The sequence below is a fragment of the Pterocles gutturalis genome, unplaced genomic scaffold (assembly GCF_000699245.1).
Source record: "Pterocles gutturalis isolate BGI_N339 unplaced genomic scaffold, ASM69924v1 scaffold30271, whole genome shotgun sequence".
In the NCBI taxonomy this organism is placed as follows: Eukaryota; Metazoa; Chordata; class Aves; order Pterocliformes; family Pteroclidae; genus Pterocles; species Pterocles gutturalis.
In genome coordinates, this window is record NW_010098793.1 from 38592 (window position 1) to 61948 (window position 23357).

The 23357-nt window shown below is 36.4% G+C and overlaps 1 protein-coding gene across 1 annotated transcript in view; it reads right to left on the bottom strand.

The window, feature by feature from the left end:
* VCL (vinculin) overlaps positions 1 to 22915 on the bottom strand; it is a gene marked incomplete at its 5' end in the record, with an annotated part of 38420 nt that extends 15505 nt beyond the window's left edge. Inside the window, 9 exons of the mRNA XM_010074251.1 lie at positions 1144 to 1319; positions 2349 to 2502; positions 3923 to 4070; positions 5381 to 5471; positions 11230 to 11390; positions 11657 to 11779; positions 14322 to 14430; positions 16893 to 17043; positions 22845 to 22915. Of these exons, the coding sequence (XP_010072553.1) occupies positions 1144 to 1319; positions 2349 to 2502; positions 3923 to 4070; positions 5381 to 5471; positions 11230 to 11390; positions 11657 to 11779; positions 14322 to 14430; positions 16893 to 17043; positions 22845 to 22915 (1184 nt within the window). The remainder of the gene's footprint in view (positions 1 to 1143; positions 1320 to 2348; positions 2503 to 3922; positions 4071 to 5380; positions 5472 to 11229; positions 11391 to 11656; positions 11780 to 14321; positions 14431 to 16892; positions 17044 to 22844) is intronic.
* Between the last annotated feature and the right edge of the window lie 442 nt (positions 22916 to 23357).

Genomic DNA, 23357 nt, shown 5'->3' on the forward strand with positions numbered 1-23357 from the left:
ACAATGAAAGGTACTTCATCTTTTAAAGTAAGGTTAAATTTGACACTTGAATCTCAGAGCAAATAAGGCAGATCTGTCATCCATAAATCCCCACCTCACACTTCTCTGTTGTGGCACCTGGATATTACATATATTCAACACAGCACTGAGGTGGGGGAAGGCATGGTACTGTCATTGATAATACTGATCTATTACTTTGATTTCCCATACTCATGGCTGTGTTACGAGCAACTGCAATAATGCCACACAGATTACAAGCAGAAAAGTAAGCAGCAACAGACCCAAGGCTATATCTAAACTTGTAAAGAGGTAGCACATTAAGACCTGCAGCAGCTAAATCTCAAGAAAAACTTGATTAAAGTGTCTAACTAACAAAGAAAGAAAAATATTTATCTCCATATTGCAACTGGCCATAGATGAAGAACACCATTTATGCAGTAACTGTTTTCTACTTCTATTCCCAAGCATCATCTTAGCAAAACTGATGCAGAAATATTGCTTGCAGTTGAGCACTGAACCCAAGGTAACAGGGTTTTCTGAAAATCTTATCTCTTACATAGTTTGCAGTTGCAGCTTAGAACACTGACACTGAAGTGCTAGATATTCCACCTTGCCATTTAGTCAACTGCTCTGCGAAAACCAGCTATGACATTTGGCTGTATAAACAAACTTAAATTTCACATTATCTCATTCCTTCGAAGTGCTCTGACAGTACAAAGGAGCTCAATTTGGCTTCAATTTGGCTGTCAAATATTCCATAGGCAGTAGAGAGAAAATATTTTCTAGACAATACAACTCTAGTTTTTGGTTTTTGGGGTTTTTTTTTTGAGGAAGATAGTGCAAGTTGGGCTTAGGGATATAAATCATTTGGTTGAAGCATTAAAAAGGATACCATATTTTATAAATCAATTTTATAAAGGATGTTAAAAAGTTAGCTTCCCCTCCCCTAGGAACAGAACAATTCTTCACATTCAATTTTTACTAAATGCAGGATAGAAACTCAGAAGTATAAGGTGTCCATTCCCAGTTCTTGAAGGAAAATATATTCCCCAATTAATCATCAATAGTCTAATTTTGCTCAGCACTTTGAACTGCAAATGACATTAATTCAAATAAATTAACAGCGATAAAACGAATACGTACTGTCGCCGCAGCTCTGACAGCTTAGCTGTCAAAGCAGAGATTTCCCCCAAGGAACGAAGGATATCATCTCTTTCTTTAGGCTCCTCACATAATTCTGCAACTTTCCTTGCTTCTGCCATAATTCCCCGAATATGTTCTTCTCCTTCACTGCCCCCATTAGGATCTGCAAGCCAATTCTTAATAGAAAGAAGTTGTGTACGAGTGAAGATAAACAGTAATATTGTTTCTATAGTGTCTTTTAAATAAAAATAAAAATCAATACAGCTTTCAAAACTTTATTTAACAAAAAATACTTTTCAAAAGCAATTTCTGTTTATTAAATACCATTAAGTTCATTTATTGTCTGGCAGTTTTGCTGTTTCAAAAGAGATGTCAAACTAGATGTGCTCTACTCAAAGATTTTACATTCTCTCTCCTGAACATTTGCCAACAGTATTTTCAGTATTTTACTTTAAGTAAAATTTAACTAGTGGTTTTAGAGACTCATGATCTGGCTTTCAAAAGAAAAATTAAAACAGATGCTCTTGTGCACAGAATGGCATTCTTTACAGAGCTCTTCCTAAGAAATTTCCTTAGCATCTCATTCAATACATTTATATATACACTAATGTATATTTTATGCATGTAATTATATACACATATACACACTCAGATAAGGTATATATAGAAGGTTCATTATCTGATTACCATCATCATCACTGGCTAACAGGCTGTCCATTGAGGGAGATTTTGACAGTTACAAAAATAAAGTATCAACTACAAAAAAAGTAGTTTAATTAATATTGTTTTGCTTTTATCATTAATATGAAATTCTAAATCCCGAACCCCACTCCCAACACAAAGCCCCAGGAAAGGGTTCTGGTTTTACCCACAGGTAAATCTGTGCAGTCTGAAACTCCTCTACTCTTTTCTTTAATAAGATCAATTTATGTCCAAATTTAGGGTGTTTCCTCATTTTAATTTTACAACCTTGAAACATTTAGCAATGCTAAAAAAATTATGAAGTGTCATAAGCTGTAGCAAAACTCACAGCGCCCTGTAAATTACTGAATTTAAGATTTTTCTATATAAAAGCAACTATCGCTTACATGTTCTTCTGAACAAGCAACTGTGTCGTGTTTGGAAATAACTACTATAGTTCAGTATAACAGCTCTAACAGCAATGTAATCATGTTCTGAAGTATTTATGAAATCATTAGGGGTACCTGAGCAGCATCAATCTTCTTAGCAATTGCCTGCTTAGAGTTTGTCATAGCCTCCAATTTGCGGGCTGCATTCTCCACTTTTGCAGTGAGCAAATCCAAACCTTGTGACACCTGCTGTGCTTTTTGCATAGCCATGGGTGTAGCACCCTGTCCTCTGCCCAAGACAAAAAGAGTATCACAGATTCAGCTCAGGATTGAACAAAGCTCTTTTCTAATGAAGAGGCAAGAAAAACTCTTTATGCGCATTCCCAGCAATTATTGCAAGAGATACAGTATTTGATCAGATTTTTTTTCCTGGGGAAAAATGTAACTTGAGAAGAAACACCACAACAAGGAGAGTTTAAAACTAAGAGCATATTTTCCCTTTTCCACAATCTGACATTTAGCCATCCTCAGAAGAATAAACATTTTTTAAGTGTCACAAAGTAAGGCTATTTGATTATATAGTTCCATTAAAGTACCCAGGGCAAGGTCTGTTATCTCTTAATTTATAGATTGCTACAAGTCAGTCAGAAGTTATGTCTCTCCATACTTAAGTGTGGACAGCAACTCTGTAAGTGAAAATATGTCTACTAGTCCCAATAATGTTGACAAAGTAGACTAAAGCTAACGGACTACTGGTAAGACTTCTTAAAACAGTGAAAAGGATGCTAGCAATATAAATTTACAGGACTATAAAAAATAATTTACAGCACTATCACTTCGTTCAAATGCTTAGGAGTTAGAAGTTGGATAGAAAGATTACTTCACATACATATGCCTGAGAACATAAGTTTTGCTTAAGAAAAAATAAAGAAAACGATGTTTGAATACTCTAGCTTAACATTTTACTACACTGGTAAGTAGCTGAAAAATTCCTTATACTCAAAGGAAACTGGGTTATAGTGTTCAAACTACATGGAATAGTTATTTCTTAGCTCACTGTCTTTAAGCCTTCACAAAGGAATATCATACTTCCTACTTTCTGGAAAAAGAACAGAAGGCCAGAGTACTCAACATCAAAAAAATACAGTAAATTTTAAAAGACTCATCTGATGCCTAAAAACAAACCCCTTTAAATTCAAAACACCATTGTGAAAGAACAACCAATATCTACTGAGGAGGCAGAAAACTGATAAAGGGCTCGGGTTAAATAAAACCCTGTGCAAGAAATACACATAAATGTCAACTGAAATTATCAGTCACTGATAAATTCTACAACTACTACTTCTTGTCCTACATCCCAATAAACACTTAAAAATTAGGATATTCACGTGTCTTACAGTCATTGGGTACATCCTCTTTGGAGAGCAGACTTAGTTTAAAGCTTCCTATCTGCCTAATTTGGAGGAAGGTTATGTGTTTGACATTAACACCATCCAAATTATCTACTCAAGCAATTTTGCTCATCATGTTATATAATTAAGATTTCACATATTAAAACCTATTATTCTTATTAGAAGAAATGGAAATAAAAAAGGCAAAACACAGCTACTGGCCTGCTCTCCTACAGGTTAAGAAGTGACACTGCTGCAAGTTCAGAAAAACTGTTCTAATAGTACTGGAAAATTGTCCATTGGAAGTAATAGATTTACCTAGCCCGGAGGTCAGCCAGTTGATCAGTCATCTGGCCCAGCGTTTTGCATGTTCCCAGAATCTCTCTGCGTTCTTTCCCTGCACACAGTTCTCCTGCTTTTCCAGCTTCATCAAGGATCTGCCTTATTGCTTGCTCACCAGCATCCCCTAAGATGCAGAGTCAGTTAGTGAAATAAAGACATTTCTTGACATCTATGAGTAAACTGCTAGTCTCAACGTGTCCCACCACATTAACTGCACTAGGCTCAGCCGTGAGAATACATATATCAAAAACTGAGATATACACTAAATGTGATAATTATAGTGGGACAGTACTTCCAAAACAATATAGCACAGCCTTAATGTGCATCATGTGCCATATATCATACCAAGTCACTTAATGATTCTGTTATCATAGCTTAATTTCTATAAATACTTGATTTATAGAATCTGTAATTCAGGCTAAGAAGGGAACAAGCAACATGGCAAGACTCATGTAGCCTAACTTCAACCAGTTGCAAATCTGACTTGATTTTGGCTAAAGAAGATGCAAAAAAAACATTCCTTTTACTTGCAACCCACCCTGATCCCATCCTCCAGCATTAACTACAAAGTACTGGTTCCTCCATGAAATTATAGTAATGAAATTGGCTCAAAGTCCTACCACGAGGAACACTTAGATGACAAACATTATGAAGTTAGTTCAAAGTAACACATCCAGTAAAATCTGATTTGCAGTAAGTCCCACAATTTTCTTGGCATTTGTCCTTAGCTACTGAATTTTTAATAGTTCATTTCATTAATTGTCCATATCCATGACAGAAGGCTTTGAAAGTAACTTAGAGGCTTCTGGGACTGGTTGTGGCAAAGGGAATGAGGTCAGAAGTCGTTTAAGCAGCAGCTCCACATACAACAACAATGCACTTCCAACATTTACAACTCTCTTATTTTGGCTTCGATTTCAGAGGAAGTCTTTCACATAAGGTCTTTCAAAGTCCAAATGGAACAGGCCTCCATCTGGTTTTATTTGCTTTAAAGATGCATTAAAAGGTAAAACCTTTATATAAGTAAAGGTGGCTGTAGCTACAGTATTTGTGGCAGATTTTCATGTTAAATTTTATGTCAAGACAAAAAAAACCAAAGATTACTGTTAGTAAAATCTAAAGTTATATCTATATGAAAATACAGAAGGAGAGATTTTAACTATTAGCAACTGCTGCCATTAAATGTTGTTCAATGGAATTTATGGGGTTTTGTTTCTACTAGTGGAATGCAAAGAAAAAACATGTATATTATACAGAGTATATTTAGACAAATTAAAAGAAACAAAGCTTTCCAGGTCATTAGACACAACTTGTTCCACCTCCAGTATCTAAAGAAAGGAATTAATACAGGCTCCCTCTGAATGAGTCTTACACAGAATTATTCAGACCTTTAAAAATCAAAATACTTTGTGCTGTTTTTTTTTTTTATATTACCTGGAGGTGCATTTGGATCTCTCAGCCAACCTTTTGCCTGGTTCATCTTGGAATCTATTAAGGCTAAAGCTCTTTTCATGGCTTCAGTGTCCTTTACAAAAGAGAAACCACCAAAATGACTCTCAAAAAAAAATCAAAGAACAGTCAACACAGCCAAAGCAGACAGAAGTTCTATAAAGCACAGTCTACTTAACAGAAACACACCCATATAAGGAGCTCAAAACCCATTTTTAAACTAGCAGGTCATAATCACATCTTTCCAACTAAGACAGACATTTTCATTTCACTCAAAATGCAGAAAATATGCATGCAATTTTAGTGATTTTTCTATTCCTTTATTTACTAGTATTTTAATTTTCAAAGTCAGAGCTCTAATAAGCACACATCTCGGCGTTAGTTCGATTTTTTTCCTTAACATACATGAGGGCACATAGAAAAGTTGTAACAACGAGATTAAACTTTTCAAAAATGGAAATTGACCCGTGAATTTTACTACTTGCTTCTGTGTAAGAGGTTGCACATCCGCATTTTTCACCTGCTTTGCTTCTTAAAGTCAAACAGCTGCTATCTGCAGGAAAACAGACTGACAGCTAATTCCTGGAAATCTCAAATATGGAGTCTAATGTCTTCAGAGACAAACATGTATTCACATATGGTTGTTTTAACTTGGAACTTCTTCAGGAGCATCAGAGAGGCTGCTTCTTTAACTATGATGCTAGTATTATTCACCACCTTTTTGACTAGAGGAGTTATTTAAACCATCCAGTCGTCATTTCTCTGCCTACCCTGTTTACTGCTCATGTGTCACCTCTCCACTAGAGGCCAGAAGTTTTCTATCTTATACAAATGGAAAGACAGTGAAAAGAGTAACTACCTTAAGTAGAAAGTTGTGAAACAGCCAAAATAGCTGTTTACCACACGTGTCATGGAAATAATTTTAAAAGCATCTAACATCCCATGATTAGTATACAGATGATGAAAAGAAGCCTGTCTATCATGCTATCAACTGAACTGGACTGACTGTGTCTAACACTTATGAAGAGGAGCCTGCTAGCATCAACAGATCAGTATCTGGTACAGCATGGCATATCCTGACAGCAGTAAAGAACTGCCACATTTTTGTGGGTTGTTAATTCTCTGTGCTTAGTCTCAAAGATATATCATCGTAAACATTTTAGCATTCGAGACAATTTTGTTCAGCTGTCAGCTATTCATACGGTGCTATAATATAATTCAGCAACCAGCTTCCCAAAAGGTGATGCAACACTGCTGAATATTTTTAAGGGCTCTTGAATCACAGCCTAAGAGAGAGCACCAAGAGCAGAATCATTTTCACCTGCAAGGTTGGTTCTCAAATCTAGAAACAGGGTCTTAGTGCTTAGGTCAGGACCTGCTTGAAAAAACTTCAAAAGGGTAGTAGGTGAGCACATTCTTTAAAAAGTCATCTTTCTCTATCGCTTGAAAATTGTGCATTTAATATATGACAAGTAAATAATCAAGTATTAAGTATTAAAATGACTATAAAAACCTTACTAGTTGTGGAGGTAGGTATTACAGTTTTCTGGTTTATATATGGGCTGAAGCTACTTCAATTTGGAATGAATAATCTACTGCAGGCTTGTGTGCCCAGAAATAATTTGAAACAAAGAACTAACTGAATTTTTAAAATAGCAACAGATGTTGCTTAGTATGTTGTTGAGATGATAGGTGTGAGAAGGCTGAGAAAAAGAGAGTGTTGGGAAAACTGTCTTTGCCCCTCCCTTTTTACTAACACAGGCTTTTGTGTTGTCTCAGCTGCCTACAGAGTTGCAGTTTCAGCAAGACCACATAGAAGCCTCTGAATCTAAAGTCTTCTATCAGGGGACAAAATGAAGGGTATTTTAGCTTTTACACTCATGATTTTGTAGTTGCTAGCACTACCCAGGCAATGACAGGATCCATCTGTCCTATCTTACAAAGGCCATATACCTGGATTGCTCAGCAGCATAAATCTTACTATCCTGTGTGGTTCTGCATTCATGTTTGCAAAATACTGACACCTTTTCCTATTTAAAAAAATCTGGTGAAATCCTAGGGTAGCAGTCAAAGTGTTCCAGAACAACTGCTCTTAAAGCACAGATTTCTCATCTTCACAGCTCAAACTGCCACAGCAAGGAAACCCTCTCAGCTTTAGCCTGATAAGGAGTTCTCATTGCAATGGGACAAGCAATTCTTACATAGGAAATTAGAACACATCCTTAACTAGGTTTGTGGGTACTGCACTTTTGTTTCTGCCACAGCTGTATCTGGTCTCAGATACTTAGCAAGCAACAAAAGATGTAGCAATCCTGACATGTCTGGACTCTACCACCAATTCAGGCTAACAAGCAGAAAGACAAAAGTTCAATTTAAACAAAGCAAAGCAACTTCGTCAGGGTCTTACTGCTTGAAAGTGTTTTGATATTTCCGACTTCTGGAGCTGTTTACATGCCTTGTTCCTTCCTAAACAGTTAAATATGTTTAAAATTTTATTCTTCGGTATTTGCCAGCAGAATTACCCGTCACAAGTAAGAAAAAATCCTACAGCTATCCTGCAAAAAAGTTTTACAGAGAGCAGTTTTATCAGTAAAAAGGATTCTTTCCATCCTCTCCCCGCAGTTCCCCTGTTGGCAAAAGGAATTTCATTAGCAAAAGCAGCAGCACCATTACCTTTTCAGAAGCAACAAACAACTTAAACTAATCAAGTTAAGCAACTAGGGCAACATTGTCTGAAAGGAAAAGAACAAGTGGGCTTTTTTGCAAGTCAGTTCCTAAAGCAAATGAGCACTTATTTAAGATGGCTTCATGCATCATTTCTGTTACTACCACGAATTTTGAGATTATTCATGGAGCAGGTGGTATTGGCACTGCTTTGAATAGGAGCAAAATCAATCCTGCGCAATCCCATGCTGAATAAAAAACACAACCTCTGACTCAATAAAGTGGTCTAGTCTAGTGATATCTGCATTTCATTACCAAAGAAGGCAATGTTGAAGGAAACAGGCAAACACAGCCTTCTGGCAGAACAGATAGCTTAGTCACCATCTAGGGTTCAATCCTGCAAGATACTACATACTTCAACTTCCTACAACTTTTAACTCCCTCAATTTCCATGGAAATTAAAGATGCTTGAATTGAGTATTACTTCAAATTTATTTAAAAATAAACACTAAGAACACAGAAGAGAGACAAACTCCTCTATAAAATGAAAAGTTCAAGGAAAAGAGGTTAAAAGCTATGAATGGAAGAAATACAGATTTTTTTTTTCAAGACTGCTAGAGATCACTATTTGCTCAGTATTTCAATCCTAAATCAGCATATCATTTTAAAAAAATCCAGTGTTGGTACAAGCAGGGATTATTGCAATCAAGTAATAGTACTGCTACAGTGCATTTCAGAGTCTAGAAAGACCGATGAAATAGTTTACAAAAAAGCCTACAGCTCTGATCCCATACACTACCAATCTCTAGGTAGATTTTGTGATACTTCAATGTCTAAAAAATTCAAGATAGGATAATAAACATAAAATGAACTCCAACATCAACAGTAGCATGTACTAAGGGATAAAAATTCAAGGCTGTGCATCCCCAAACACACCTTACTTTGCTACAAAAAAGCATGAGGAAAATATCTTTCCCTTGACCGCCAGGCACAAAACACATGTAACGGTAACCTCAAGTAGAATTAAAGACCTGCCTCTCCCTCCCAGAAAAATAACAAGCAGGTCAACCGTTAGATGCAAATACAGGAAAAGGTCTCTACTAAGTGTCTATTAGCAAAGTAGTTCCTGCTTCTTCATCCCACTATATTTTTCAACTCAAATTCTTTGTCATAACTATCTTATTAATGCCCAGTGCTACAGTTCCTAATTGTCCGTGTACCCTAATTCAAAAAACAAAACACAATTAAGTAGTTCTCAACTCAGAACAGAATAATACTTTGATTACACCAGTCTACACAACATATTTATGCATTACTCATAATGACCAATATTTTCCATTTGGAAATACTGGTAATACAGCAACTATTTTCTTTATAAAAATCCTTCACTAATCTGCTGTGCTAACAAGAGAAGTAAGAAATTTCTAAGGCTAAATTATCAACTTTTTGAAACAGCTGTATTCTTACAAAGATTTCCAAATTTGTTGTGTAAAATAAAACTGTAGTTGTATTCTGTAAAATACAGAAATGCTTAAATCCAAAAAAAAAAAAAACTGAATTGAGAAAACACACATACAAAATCAAAGTTTTAGGCCTAGATCTGAAGAACATGAACCATTTGAACTGAAGGAAGGCTGCTGGTGAAATACTATGGAACGGACAAAATTCCTGATTTAATAAAGCTTTCTGGACATGCGAAAGCTTGTTCCTGCATGACTGGACCCTTTATTTGTAGCTACAGAGACAAGTAACATCAATTAATACAAAAGCATTCAGCAAGAATGTGCTCTAAAATCTTGGGCTAGCCCTAATCAGACTCAGAAAGACAGTCTTAATGCAGTTCAGCTTGCAATTACCATTCTCTTAGTGACAGCCAATTCTACATGTAGCTAGACAGAGCTATTAAGATCCTTTCAACAATTCCACGTGTATATACGTAAGTATGGTGTCACAGCTGGCGCACAAAAAGTTGCACAGCACACAGTCTGCACACAGCACAAAATTCCACATACATGCTTTTTTGGTTTTAGTACAAGGGAGAGGTGTGGGGTGTGGAAGAAAGCTTACCTTCTAAAGGTGAGAAAAGGGTAAGAAATAGGAGAACAAAAACAAAGATGCATAAAGTAGTCATAATAAGGAAGTGATAGTGACAAAATAACTCAAAAGGCAAACTAAGGGTCAAGTGCCAAACAATATAGGTCAGAGTGATTTTAATGTCTAGATTCCATTAGTGTTAGATTTTCTGCAAGATCTCATTTGTTAATAAGTCTGGCTTGAGGTCTAAATATTTTCTTTAAATGTATTTACAGTTACTTGTTGCTTATAGCACTAATCCTTAAGAAGGGTCAGCAATTTACTTCAAGGCACCCCAAAAAATGTCAGGAATTTCAGTTATGCAGTTACATTTATTTGTGAGCCCACAATAACACTAACGATTCTGTCTGTAAGACCTGCTTTATGGTCTGCTAGACATTTCAGTATCCTCAGTGGGTGTCACTTAAGAGCACCACTTAACTCCACGTAAGTGGTTGCAGTCACTTGCACAACTTGACACCAAGTTGTACGGAACCAAGTGTCCATACACCAGCTTCACAGACATCATACTTATCGAGAAAGGCTGTCTAAACCAATATGTATTTTTTTGAGACACAGCAAACACTTGAAATTTACTCCCATGTCCAAACTAAAAATGGGGCGGGGGAAAAGGAGGAAGTGTTCAAGAAGGGATCCCCAAAAATGGACAGAAACTTCTCAACCTCAGGTCTTTTGCACAAGGTCTATGACAGCAACCTATCTTTTCTAGTAGTACCTAGGAGAAAAATCTCAGGTCATCTTACTTATGAATGCCTAGCTACAAGACCAGTTTAATGTATAAAATGATAGCTTTTTCCCTAACTTTCCTGTCAAATACGATTATGTAGCCACTGAGTCACCTTCAAATGCCACACTCCTTTAACCTATCTTATTGAAAGCTAATTTGAAAGATACATTGATACAATCATCTCTGAAGATGTTCTTTGACCTTAAGAGATTATACCATGTGATTACAAAGTGTTACAAAACCAATGCACAAATACATATTTCAGTCTCAAAAACACAAGTTTATAAAAGTGTACAATGCAGTACAAAAAGATTAGACTTCTATATACAAATTTAGATATGAAGAGTACCTTGCTTGCCCAGGCATCTTCATCCCACGAAGTGAGTTGTAATACACGGATTATTTCATTTATCTCAGCACTCATTTTCTCTACTGTGAAATTGCGATTTTTCAATGCCTCTTCTATTCCCTGGCTTTTCGAATTTTTTGTGGTTACAAAAATCTTCATAGCTGTGAAAATACCATAGATTAGAAAAAGGTACATGCAAGATACAATCAATGCTAAAGGTGACCTCCTATTGCATTAATACAGAGGCAGAACATTTTATTTTGCATGGACTATTTTATCTCAGACTGTAGTTTTAATACAAGAAGCACAGTTATTTGCAATCAAAGCAATGTCACGGCTGTTTTTTTCATGAGACATAAAACATTGGAACTCCAGCCCAAAATAGACAGCAATTGAGTGTGATATTAAAAATTAAAGCTTAAAATACCTGAAATAAGTACTGGCAATAGCTCCTTCACAGTATTCATGGAGTTTACCAGCATAACCCTATGTTCCTGATGAGTTAATTCCTGTTGTCTCTCATCAATCATTTTGGCCATCTTTGTCATTCCTAAAGATTAAAGTAATTCAACACAGTAATAAATAAAGAAATGCAGTATTAAGTCTAATTTGCAACAGTTGAGCTTTCTAAACATGAACAAAGTGTAATGACGTATGACAACTATATGGAAGTTGAAAACTTAGTTTTTATATTAGCAGTTGTTACTTAAAACACATTCCAGATGCTTCAGAGAAGCCACTGATTCAAAACTTAGCCACTAGACAAAGTAGAATGGAATCCTCAAAATTCTTGATTTAAAATCCTCCACATTCTTGATTTAAAATCCCAGCAATAAAATAGGAAGATACCGGAAATTACTACTTTAGGACATAAAGTCACGTCATGAACTCTAGAAGCTAATTCACGGGGTTTTTTTTTTCCCTTTTCTGTTAAGACTTGATCAAAGCTTTAACTGTGAATGGCAGAAAAAGGAAACATAAGTGGTTTGTTTGCTTTGAGTTTCTACCAGAGCTCAAGAATTATACCTATTTATACTTCAGTTCTAATAGAAATATTTCAGTGCTCTAGAAGTGTAGAAAGAATCAAATCTATTCTAGAGCATATCTATTTTCAATAGCTAAGACTGGTGAGGTTTACCACACACCAAATGTGGAAATTTTAGACATAGCTTCATAAAAATTTAAGCTGATTTAAATCAGTGCTGTTGTGGTCCCACTCTTTCTCCTACAGAGGACACAAACTGGAAGAAAGCTGTATACTCTTTGGCTGAACTACTCTTCTGCTGGTTAGCATCTTAGGAATCTTTATATAACAAAAAGGTTAAATGAGCCGTAATTACAATGCTAAAAAGTAGTAGAACCCCCACACCAACAGCATAGAGGGGTAAGTTGTGCAGAACCACCTTTCCTTTCAAATGACATAAGCCTAAATAGGTAATAGGTAATAAACAAGTAACCATGTTCCCCTCTACTTCCAACATAAAACCTATAGACACTTTGGTGATTTCAAGTGTACATGCCCTTATTCCTTTTATTTATATAGTGCTCACATTAAGTTCAGATGCCCATTGATATAGCTGAAGGGAACACAGACTACAGGCACAAAAAGTTTTGTGGGTATGGGCTGTAAGTGTTGAGCACCACTTGGTTCAGGCAAAGACAGTGCTTCAAGAGCATGCCAGAAGCACAAGATTAGCTATTTATTCAGAAAAGCATGAGTTTAGAGAAGATTATTTGCAATAGAAGGTAGAAGCCAACATCTCACTTCTAGGAATTAAGATACTTGCCCAACACCTATTACCTTTATCATACACACGCAACAGGAAATTATGTCTGTAAGGTTCAATGAAAAGTCCCAAATGCTTGTGACTGACCCGAACAGAGTAAACTGAAGTTTGGGAAAACTTCCATTTTAAAGACATGGAAGATTATGACCCCAGAGAAGCTGAAATTATATACCAAGGGAAAGAACAAGTTTCATGGAAAGAGAAGATTGCCCTTTTTACTTCATATTTTCCTGTTCAAAATGAGGCAAAATCGATTTAGTTGAAGGTAACTTCTCACAAGACATAAAAAAAGTTTAGAGAACACTATGCCTATATACGGAACTTAAAGTTTGTCACATCTAGAAACAGGGTAAAGTATACACATGTTAAATAGAAACAGGATAATCTACAAACATGCTCTGTGACATGAGAGCTGCTAGTCATTTCATCTATGAGCTAGCTATTTTTACACTACATATTATTCTTATATGTGTATAAAGTATAACTAGACTCCTGCTCCATTTATATAAGCATTCTTTAGCTCAGTGTAACTTTAATTCCAACGTCTCCTTACATTACCACCACAACATCTAGATTTTATAGAATGCTTTTGTTAAATACCTAAACTACTCTTCAGCTTGCTGAAACTAAAGCATTTGGAATAGTATATGGCAGAAATCAATGGCAGGTTTCCTCTATAGCAACCCAGTGCTTCACTTACCAATCAGTTACTTCCACTAGTGAAAGTGTGAGTTAACACAGTGAAGTAACAAGTAGTAAAGGAGCATCAAATAATGAAGAAAAATAATTTTTGTAACAGCTGTGCTTTTGTGTTATACTGCAAGAGAACTGTTTCTACAAGCACATTAAGATGCTAATATATGATATGTAACTTACACTACTCCAAGAAATTCCTACTAGGCCTAACTATCTCAGTTAGTACAGACATTTGATCAGTTTAATAGACTTGATAGCTATGAGTGCTTAATTACAAAGCTTTTTCAATTTTTTTGTTTTACTATTATTAACGCATGCTTACTTCCCTCACATAATATAGTGTAGGAAAATACAATACCTATCATCTGTGTAGTACATATAATTTACCAACATTTTGATTCTTCTGTATTCTGAAGAGAGAATGTGAATCAGAAAACAGTCATAATTCACCCTCTAGTTTAAAACTTTCCAACAGACACTTTCACATCAACTGCTTTATCATTGTCCAAACACTTGAAACTTGGGTGAGCAAGGCACTAGGGGGGAAAAAAAGAGGTAGTGGAAAAGACTATACTTAGTATGTTTATGATAGGCTGTAGCAAGTCAAACCTGGCCCTAGATTCTTTGTATATGTCACCAAATCCTCCATAGTCTCTACTACTTCCGCCACAGTCAGATATTCCAATATTCCTTTGCAGACACGGATGATTTTACGGACCTAAAAAAGGAACATTCCATCATTTATCAGATGAAGCTAAGTTACACTGGAATTAGAAATGCAAGCCTATTATTAGAACACAACAGGTATAGCATTTGCTAACACGACATACAGGCAATCACATAGGTCTGGGATACTGATTAAATTATCCACAATGTCATTACTCAAGAGTACCGTATTGACAAAGACTATATATAATCAGCATTCCACTACTTACAAATGCAAAATCCTAGTTCCAGTGCTTTCACTTTATACGATCAATGAAGGATAGCATTGAGAAAACAGATCATAAGGAAGTGCACTTAAATATGCTGGCATGCTTGAAGTTTTTCATTGCAATTTCAACAATAAAAAATACTCAAATCACAAAGCAAAACTACATAGAAAGCAAATTCCAAGCTTTCAGAGTGCTGGTTTTGTCTGGGATTGAGCTAATTTTCTTCACAGTAGCTAGTATGGGGCTATGTTTCGGATTTGTGCTGAAACCAGCGCTGAAAATGCAGAGATGTTTTAGTTACTGCTGAGCATTAGTTACTGCTGAGCATTGATTGCACAGACCCTTTTCTGCTTCTCACACCAACCTACCACCGAGTAGGCTGGGGGTGCACAAGACGTTGGGAGGGGACACAGCCGGGACAGCTGACCCCAACTGACCAAAGGGATATTCCACACCATACAACATCATGCTCAGCACATAAAACTGGGGGAAGAAGGAAGGGAGGAGACATTCAGAGTTATGGTGTTTAGCTTCTGAAGTAACCATTATGTGTGACGGAGCCCTGCTTTCCTGGGGATGGCTGAACACCTGCCTGCCAACAGTAAGTAGTGAATTAATTCCTTGTTTTGCTTTCCTTGTGCACACAGTTTTTGCTTTACTTAAACTGCCTTTATCTCAACACATGCGTTTTCTCACTTTTACTCTTCCAATTCTCTCCCCCATCCCACCGGGGAAGAGTGGTGAAATACTGTATACCATACAGCTTTATATATGGATAAAGCATTATCCAGCATTCCAGTGGGGAAGGTAGATCCAACATCTTAAGCTTTACAGAAAAATCTGTGAAGACTGTACTTTATTTACCTCTGGACATCTGCCTCAGCTTAACATTTTCAGCTCACACCTGATTCCAAAACAGAGTTCTCTGACAGTTAATCTAACCTCCTGAACATTATTTCTGATGCCACCACATACAATTCTCATTGAAGAACGAATTAGCATTTAATTCATATCAACCACCTGAAGTGTTCAATCCCTAGTTTCCTCTAAACCTCATTTCAGTTTTGTCCCAGTGTTAATCTTGAAACATAGTAGGATAGTGACATGCCAAGTTTTGTATTTATTAAAAGTAAATCATTCCAGACTAATATTTTTCTTTTTGTTAACATGCAGTTGTCAGAGACTAGTTTAATGAAGCATTAGCTCCACAGAAGTCAACTCATTTCCTAAACACTCAAAGCAGGAAGATTAAAAGCCACTAACTTGCGATTCTGTTCTATAACACTTTGTAGTATCCTAAAAACCACTTAAAATAATGTGTAATCACAAATGCCACACAGAGATCCCATAGCATTCTCCTCATTTCAGAGGAATGTGCTAACAGTACCATGAGCTGATTAAATGAGACAAGGATGCCACGTTAGACTACTCAGAAAAACAGGAAGAGTAACACAATTTTACAGATTAACAGATTGTTGCACAGGTAAAATTTATAATTAACATCAGCATTTCTAACCGTGTGAGCTTCATTTGCTCATAGTAGCATGATGTTTGCTATTTAGAAACAAAAAAGACTGCATTCCCAGAAAGAGGATCACAAGAGTAAGATTTCTAACAAAGAAACATTTTCAAATATAAGGCACTCAAAACATCCTTTTTATGCTTCCTTGCAACTTTTGGCTTTTTTGTCCATCTGAGGATGGACAAACAGCACTTCCAAGACACTTGTTGGCTTGTGCAGCAGCCAAAATGTAGGAAGTGTTACATCTATCAGAACGCATCTCCTGGTTAACCTGCCAGACAGTCCAAATTTGTATTACCTCCTGAGCCCCAAGGGCAATTAAATTGCCACAGCTCATGAGTCAGACAGACATGTTAGCCAGTGGCCAAGGGCTTCTCAGTGAAGGGATACAGAGAATATAGGGATCAGTAATGAGCATAATGAAGGGAATACAGAAACGTGACAGCAAGATGTAAGACAGGATTCATGGGATCTGGCCTTTTTGAGGAATAATCACAGCCAACACCTAAACATTATGTCATACAACGATACTCTTAAAGCAGAGCAACAAGCCGAAGCTCCTTCTGACAGAAAGAAACGCAAAATATGCTTCCAATCAAGCTTAAATTACCAAACCCACGTTCATCTACTCAATAGTTTAGATTAGCTATTATATTAGTTGGATAGTTGAATTAATAATACTATTGTGCAGATACCTATTCTCAGTCACGTTGAGATTCCTACCTCTGCTTCATCAAATGTCAGAAGTAAGTCTGATGTTCCAGAAAGGATGCCTCTTGATCCATCAATTAGATAGTCACGAGCTGGTACGGAATAAGGATCTGCTTGCAGCATCTGGGCTGCCCGAACAAGTTTGGTGCAAGCATTCTCCACTCTGTGGAAAGTCATCAGACAAAACTTACTGGTTAGTTTCTGTCTGTATGACAACAGACTTGAGAAAAGACTGGATTTGTTTTTAACTTCACTACTTAAAGCACTGCAAGCAAACTGATCTTTTACACCTTTATAGTTTAAAAATCAAGAATATTTAGTTTATTTATTTTAAGAAAGTAACCAGCAACTGTACAACACAGTTTTTCAGAAGTCATGCAATCTTCCAGTGTAAGTTTGAAGTATCCAACATACAGCAGTCAATACAGCATCATTAAGGAGAAGTCCCTACATGGCAAAACACCTTTCATTCTTAATGACAAGGGCAGGGGACAAAACAAGTATTCTTTTGGGACTTCACAGTCAAAGTAATTGCTAATCTTTATCAGCCCTGTATTTGCATTGTCATTCAAGAAGGAATTGCTCTTAATAAACATTAAATGATAGCTACACATTAAGACAAAAGACCATAATATTAAGAAAACCAGGACACTGTGCCCTGCTTGTTGAAGCTGTAGCCCAGCTCTTCCGAGTCTGCTAACGCTCATCACAGAAATAGCATTTTAAATAGCCACAACATTTAGTGATAAGGTACGCATTTCAAATGCAGCCTGCAATTCCACACTTAAAAACAGAAAGGAGGCTTTGCAAGATATTACAGTATGTAATTACAGTAACACAGAAGGTACTACAATAAGCAAATGAGGTCTGAAATTAGGTTCCATCAAGTCATTTAACACTAGAAAATTAAGATATCAAGAACTGGAACACTGAAAAGCTTTTGGCTTTGTTCTCTTGTTGTAATTAGTTCATGACAGGTTAGAGAAATACAAAATTCAGACTTCACTTCCATGTTAGCTATGCTACTCATGACTGTAGTTATTTACTACACTGTCCTCCGTTCTCTCCCATTTCTTTGACAGAAATATAACTGCAGTCTAATAAATCGGCTCTACGCATGTGAGTGCCAGGTGTTCATACAGGTTTCATGAAGTTCCAACAAATATCAAACCCTTTTATTATAGCAATATTATCTTTTATCACAACTTTTTCATGCCTCTCATACAGCTCATTTTCTGTTGAGCACTTGGACACACTCTTTTATCATGCTTTCACTTAAGTACTATTGGAAAACTACACATCCCATTTTCTTCCCTACATTCCTTGTTAACACAAATGGCAGAACTAAATGGTTACATCTAAATCTAACTATACTAGAAATAGCACACTCATTACAGGAAAACATACTTTTTTTCACAAAGTAAGTTTTGAGTTAACGGCTCCCTAGAGCAGATCAAATTGGGACAGCTGACCTTATCATAACCTGCTCTTTAGTGAGACACCAGCTCTGCACATCAGATGGTGTTACCTCATAACTGAACAAGAAAATGCAGGAAGACTTCAAGGCAGAACGTAGGAATGGCCTGCTCATTACTATGCAATGCACTTAGTTGTATTATCAAAGTCAACTGACTTCACTAAATTAGATTTCCACGCTTGCTTCTCAAATTTATTCTTTTCAGCTGTGCCAAGAAAGGGATTAAACAAATCACCTATTTAGCCAGCTCAGAGTTATACGCTCAGAAATACTTAATTTCCTACAGTTCAATTTCATGGTCATCTGTTTAATACTAATCATTATCTCAAGCTGGCTCTTTCATTTGTAAAGAAAGGAAATGTATTACCCCAGTTTCTAAAGTTTCAAAGTTTTCTTTTACAGTTTTTTTTCAAGTTGAACCTCCAAAAAGTAAACTTGCATTTCACTTGTACAATGTCTATTTTGTATAAACTTCACAATGCATTTGAAAGACTTCAGGAGTGTGCACTACGTACAAAAAAGCAGAGTGGTGTTTAAAAACCAGACACCCTACAGCCTCTGCAAAGCATACATGCTAGGAAACAGAAGATTAGAATTTGGGGAAAAAAACTAATTCAGCTACTTTAACTAAAAAAAAAATCCACACTAAAAATATTGACTGCAATGAACTGCTTGTTCCATCACAAGAATCAAACATATTCAAAAGTTTTTAATGGAAGTTCATTGCTTTGGTGAATTTTCTAATCGCTGTGTTATACAGCAACCTATAATACCCCCAGCTTTATAAAAAAAAACTATATTCATATTTGAGGCATGATTACAATAATCTGTGTTAACACCAGCCAAATTCTTTGTGGAGAAGACACATATCATGATATTTCCAACCATACTACTTTTGGCAGTCAATCAGCTTAATTCCTGTTAGTGTCCTCTTTATGAAATGTAAGAGAAAAAATTTAGCTTATGCTAAACAATCATTTTAGTTCTCAGGTGTTAGAACTGACCTCAGCTTTTCCAAGAGATGCCTGCCCAAAAATGCCAGACAATGCCTTTGATGCTTGAATAATGCTCATTCCAATTTCAAATCACTTAAATTGTAGTGAGTTTACTCGCTACAGTTTAGATTACTTGCAGTTCTAGAAATACAAATTAAAAACCAAATATTTTACATTAACTTTTTTTTTAATACAGTTAGCAGCAATGCAGCTCCAGACTGGCTACCAATAATGTTAATATAGAAGAGCATTACTGCTTGATTTGTTAAATGAGTTTGCATGTGCAAGTTAAACAGAAAAATTTTTATTCTCAGTGTAAACAAACCAGGTATTATGCTATTCTTTGCCTATGGATTACAGTTTTTTCCTTCTTTACAAGGATGAACACACTGAAAAACATCTGATGTAAATTATATGCATTACTTATACTCCCTGGTGATTAAGACAATTAAGATAAAGAACACAGTGTTTTTTAACTCTAGGTCAATAGTTCCAATGTGATTTATGTCAGTAGCAAGCAAAGAGTTGCAGGATAGCTTCTCAGCAGCTAAATTATTTTGCTGCACAGTCACACTCCTACTGAAAAACTTTACAGATTACCATCATATATATTCATTATGAGCCCTCATCGTCAGTCTCAGGCAAGGCAAAACCCCAGTCTTTCAAAAGAATAAAGAGATCTTCTCTCTTGTCCTCAAAGAGTGGTTCCCTTACAACTGGTGGTCCTTTTGAATGGAGAAAATATGGACAAGGAATGCGGTGCTAGCACATGTACACTGCTCCTTACCCCATGACCCATGTGCCAGTACAAGTTCTGCTGGAGCACTCCCTAAAGGAGGAATGCCAAATCTGAACTAACAGTTTAGAAACAAAAAAACCACGCTCCTCTTGGGGAAAAAAAAAAAAAAAAAAAAAAAAAAAACCACCCTTGTTTCTTTCACTTCCTGCATACAAATCCTGCCCTTTCATGCAGGAACAGGTAAGACTCCCTTGGCAGCTCACCTGTGACTGTCACTTGTCCCTACAACACAGATAACTACAATACACTCCCACAGTGTTAACAAGGAACTGCTAACATGTACTAGCTCCAAACTCCAGATTAACAAAAAAATGCAACAGATTATCATTCATAAAGGCTATTGACCATTCCTAACTCTTATTACCACATCTAGGGTGGTTAAGTACTATGTGAAGTAGGTTTCATTACTGTGACAGATAGCTTCATTTTTCATTAGATCACAATTCAAGCAGTCATGAATTGCTGCAGGAAAAGTTCTTGCACCCAGCATAAAGTTATACTATTCAGCAGTGTTTGCATCACATTTCTACAGTAATTTAACTAGTTAAGTCTCCACAATATGCTAAGTGTTGATCAAAGACTGGTTGCAGCATAGCAATTAAAAACTCCTTTCCTTAATCTCTTACTTGTCTAGGTGAACAACAAACTGGAAATTAACTAACAACTGTAAATATCCCAAAAAATGAGCACAGTCAAAATTACATGTTTGCATACAACTCAAAAAGAAATAAGTTTTGGTCTCATTTCAATACACAAACACTCCCCTCAAAAAAAAATTTTAAAAAAATATCAAACCCCTCTACACCCAAACGAGATCACACACCAGGAACAGAGTGTAATAAATACTGTAGTGCATTATACCAAAGGCCCATTTCGCTCAGTACCCTGTCTCCAAAAGTAGCTGCAAGTAGATGCCTAAGGAAGGTTAAGAACAGGATAAGCACTTATCATACTTCCTCTCTGGGAGCTCTCCCATCCTCCAACTATTTTCAGTTCTTGGGATTTCCTACATTTTCTCTATTTGATAGCCCATAATGGACTCCTCTAAGTACTTATCTATTAACCTTCAAACCGATACAAAGAACTGTAACAGTACATAACTTGCTTTGTATATCACCCTTTTGTTGGTTTATAACAAAATAATACTAGCTTAAAGCAATGCCCCGATGAAGTTCTTGAACAGGAAGAAAAGGACAAGTTTCCATTTTTTCCGTGTAACTCATACTTTCTTAGACCTTTGTCAGGGCCCCAATACCCTCTGTCACCTCTCCCAGGCTTAAGAGCTTAAGAGTTCCAGTCTACTTAGGTTTGCCTTGTACAGAAGCAATTCCATACTTCTGATTGTTCTCAAAGTCCTTCTACGAGTTTTTTTCCAGTCCTACTACAGCCTTCCTAAAATTTAGGGACCACAAGTGCATGCACTATTCAAGGTGTGGGAAAAAAATACACAGTGACATTTTGGTCTCTTATCCTTTGCCAATAAACCTAACATTTGGTTTACTTTTTGACCACTACTAAGCACGTAACGGATGCTCTCACCAACGTATAACAGCTCCAAGACCTTGCTCACTTACTGGTAATGATCAGTTCAGAGTCAATGATCCTATTTGAAGCTAGAACTGCTGCTCTCTCATATCATTTCAGATCTTTCAAAATAATTTCATCTGTACTTAATATCAAGTCACTCAGTTTAATAAAGTCTTGTAACTTCTGAGTCATCCATTAATCTCACTACCCTGTGTAAGACTTTGGGTCATCAGCAAGTACTTTCGACTCACAGCTCATCCTGGTTTCCAGGGCATTTGGGAACATGGTGAAAAGCACAATCCCAGCAGAGAATTCTAGAGCCCTACTAATTACCTGCCACCATTGTCAGTGGAAAACATGTAATTTTTCCTTTCACTTTCAATTTCCTCTTTTCCACACAAGAACTTTTCTTATTACCCTGTAGCTACTTAATTCTGTTAAAGCTCTTCAGACTTTGCCAAAAAGTTTAGAAATCAGGTTATACTGTATCACCGAGACTACCCTTATCCCCATTTGTGATATTTTTGTTTTGTGTTTGGGAATGTAGTAAAATATTCAGCCATTCTGCACACATTGGACAACACTAATAGAGTAGTCACTACATTCAGTAGGTTGTAGGGCAAAGTCACTTCAGGGAAAGTTTGTCAGTTGGCAGTACGAAGCTTTGCAATTCCACAAGGAGTAATATATGATTTTTAAGATTTAAGGCAGCAGACTAAGTCAGTTGTCCTTAACACTGAGCCATGGAATTAGGAGTATCAGTCACTGCTCTTTAAATGTCTTATATTTCCAGGCAGTTACATCATGCATCAGCTGCCTATATGGACAAGTTCACACTTTTCTACCAAAATTACAGAAAAGATGGAGAAAACTACATTATCTCTGACACTGTTAGGCAAAACTACAACAGCACATAGATAACTACCATTGTGACTCTTTTTTTTTTAAGGAAGAAATACCTAGATATGTACCCATATATATATGGAATGTAACAGGAAAAGTCAGTGTTGGCAGAAGGGTTGTTCCTGACAAAGGTCAGCCTCAAGACCTCGAAGAGCTATTCAATCATGAGTATTTTTTCATAAAAAAAAATGAGTAACAATGTTCTATCATTGGAACAGGCTTCCTGTACCTACAATAGAAGATTTACAATAAAATAAGTTTACTTGATAAATGCTGGTGGCATATCCCTTTTCAAGATCTGGTCTTCTGTTGTCTGCACAGTCTCTTTTCCAACCTGCAGGAAAAAGAAGGCATACTTAAGATTCAGAATTTCACTGTAAAGCCTAGATGAAAACAAACAGCAAAATAGCAACAAAAAACCTGATCTGTATTAATGATAATCCCTTTCACCACATTTGCTGTGTCTGTTTTTGAGACCACTATATACTGTGGTTAGTCTAATGCTTTAGATATCACATGCTGTTTCCTTCCAATATCTCTACTAAATTAACACGGGGGCAGCCACTTTTCCCTCTTCCCACTCTCCATAGAAACAATGCTATTTGTTTGCTACACTTAGTTGTAAAAACTTAATCCCTGTGCACTCTGTAGGCTTCCCTCCCTCCTAATCCCCACAAATCAGAAATCAAGTACAACGTTAAAAGAAATTATTCCCACTTTGCTACTCAACCTAGTCTATTAGAAAAATGTTGTTGATTACTGAGAATACACCCCAC